Source organism: Sinocyclocheilus anshuiensis, unplaced genomic scaffold, assembly GCF_001515605.1.
Source record: "Sinocyclocheilus anshuiensis isolate Anshui unplaced genomic scaffold, SAMN03320099.WGS_v1.1 scaffold2366, whole genome shotgun sequence".
Classification (NCBI taxonomy): Eukaryota; Metazoa; Chordata; class Actinopteri; order Cypriniformes; family Cyprinidae; genus Sinocyclocheilus; species Sinocyclocheilus anshuiensis.
The window spans coordinates 186,607-188,571 of NW_015557543.1; the positions used below are offsets into that span (position 1 = coordinate 186,607).

At 34.7% G+C, this 1,965-nt stretch overlaps 1 protein-coding gene across 1 annotated transcript in view; it reads right to left on the bottom strand.

The window, feature by feature from the left end:
* The window catches only part of LOC107679309 (E3 ubiquitin-protein ligase HACE1), a 35,163-nt gene extending 33,900 nt beyond the window's left edge, over positions 1–1,263 (bottom strand). Inside the window, exon 1 of the mRNA XM_016474832.1 lies at positions 983–1,263. Coding sequence (XP_016330318.1) covers positions 983–1,073 — 91 coding nt within the window. The 5' untranslated portion in view covers positions 1,074–1,263. The remainder of the gene's footprint in view (positions 1–982) is intronic.
* Between the last annotated feature and the right edge of the window lie 702 nt (positions 1,264–1,965).

A 1,965-nucleotide genomic window follows, 5' to 3' on the forward strand; every position in this document is an offset into this window, starting at 1 on the left:
GTACTGGTTCTAATAAATGTATATTGTAATGTACTCATTCTAATATATTTAACAAATCATTTACATTGCTGGTAGGTTATCATTGCACAAATTAACACACTCTCTACAATAAAAAAAAAAATTAGAGTACTAAACTTACGTGCTGTCTTCACTGTATCTAACGCACACACTCTCAAGGTTGATTTATACTCGAGCGTCCGCAAGTTCGCTTTGAGTGCGCGCGACGTCGTTTCGCGTGGCGGTGTGCACAACATTTTTTGTAACTTTTCACGCAGCAAAAATAAACAAGAAATGGACATGTAATATTAGTAACTGCACTTATTAATGCAAAACGACAGTAATTGTATGATTAAATGAGCTATATTTTAATACTCCCGCACACCACCCCTAGCGCTACCAAATCTGCTCCTGGTGCCACCATCTGTAGAACTTAGTGGCGCTGATGCCACTGCTCTCAAATGTTAAATTTAGAAATAGATAATTCACTATAAAAACAAAACAAAAATCTGAAATTTTTCTAGGGTCCATACATTATTCGTCCTTGAACGAATAAAAGCACCTTATACGTGTATGTGTATACATATGTATGTATGTGTATATATATATATATATATATATATATATATATTTCTTATATATATATATATATTCAGAGATTCTTTTTACTTGGAAAGCAAATTTTTTTTTGTTTGTTTTGTTTTTGTAATTTAAATAATGTCACTATTGTTTTTCTTCTTCATCGTTTAATTATGGAGTCAAATATGACCTGACCGGAAGTGTTTTGTGCGAATCACAGAAATACAATTTAAAGAATTGAGTAGCAATACATATGGTTAAAGCGGGATGAACGTGTATGGCCGTGGACAGGAAGCCTTCCCGGAAGCCGAGATGATTAGAATGTAACAAGGGTCTCCTTGACAACCTCAGTAGTCCTCAGAAATAAGGATGTTTTGTAAATAGATTGTTTAGCGTGACGTCTCACCTTCGGGGAGTTCCACAGTCCTCGCGCGGCGCAGGGAGCGCGTCAGTCGACTCAGCTGTACATTCAAATGCTCCATCGCCCGTTCCATCATATGAGATGCGCAACACAGGATTCAGCTCATGGAACACGTACTCACTCTTTCTCTCTCTCTCTGAAAAGCCAAAGCCTCGTTCTCTTCCATCTGCTGTTGGCTAATGCGCTGTGTTCACGACTCATTCCACCGCACAATATCCCTCCATCGCGCTCTGATTCATTTCGGGATAATATTTCCTCATGGTGTCTTTCTTCCTGGTTTCATTGCAATGCAGTATGGGAAGTGTAGTGTTTGGACAGATACACATGTAGACGTAAGAGTCCATGACGTGACGGCATCCAATTTAAACTATTCTCTCTATATATATATAAATTATAAAAGCCTTATATAATCTATAGTAACATTAAACTTATTTCATACTGCAATTCTGCACCTGCAATTCTGGCCAAATTAAAGATACGTTGTGTGTGATTTTGCACGCTATAATGTAAGCATCATTAATGACCCCCTGTTTTTATACAAATAAAACATGAAAAAAAAAAACTGATTTGATTAGTGAAATTAAAGTATAATTTAATAAACATTTTTGAATGATTATTGTCTGTAATTGGCCTGTTTAGCAAAGCCCTCAAAACACGTATTATTTAGTGGTACAGTATTGCATGATTTGTAGATTATATTTAATAGTTTACACTTTGCCAGAACGTTTGCAATTTGTTTTTAAAAGGTAACATGACATTTTTTAATGACTCGCTTGCGCTTACATTTCTTTTCAGGAGCACTTGCTTCTACTTAAAAAAAAAAAGAAAAAAAAATATATATATATATTAGGAACACCTGATCAATGACATAAATTAATATTCCCATTATAAGGTGATATTTGACTTCTTTTTTTTTTTCTTTGTAATGCCATTTTTCTAAATTTATTAAATGTATGTCATCTTTTGTG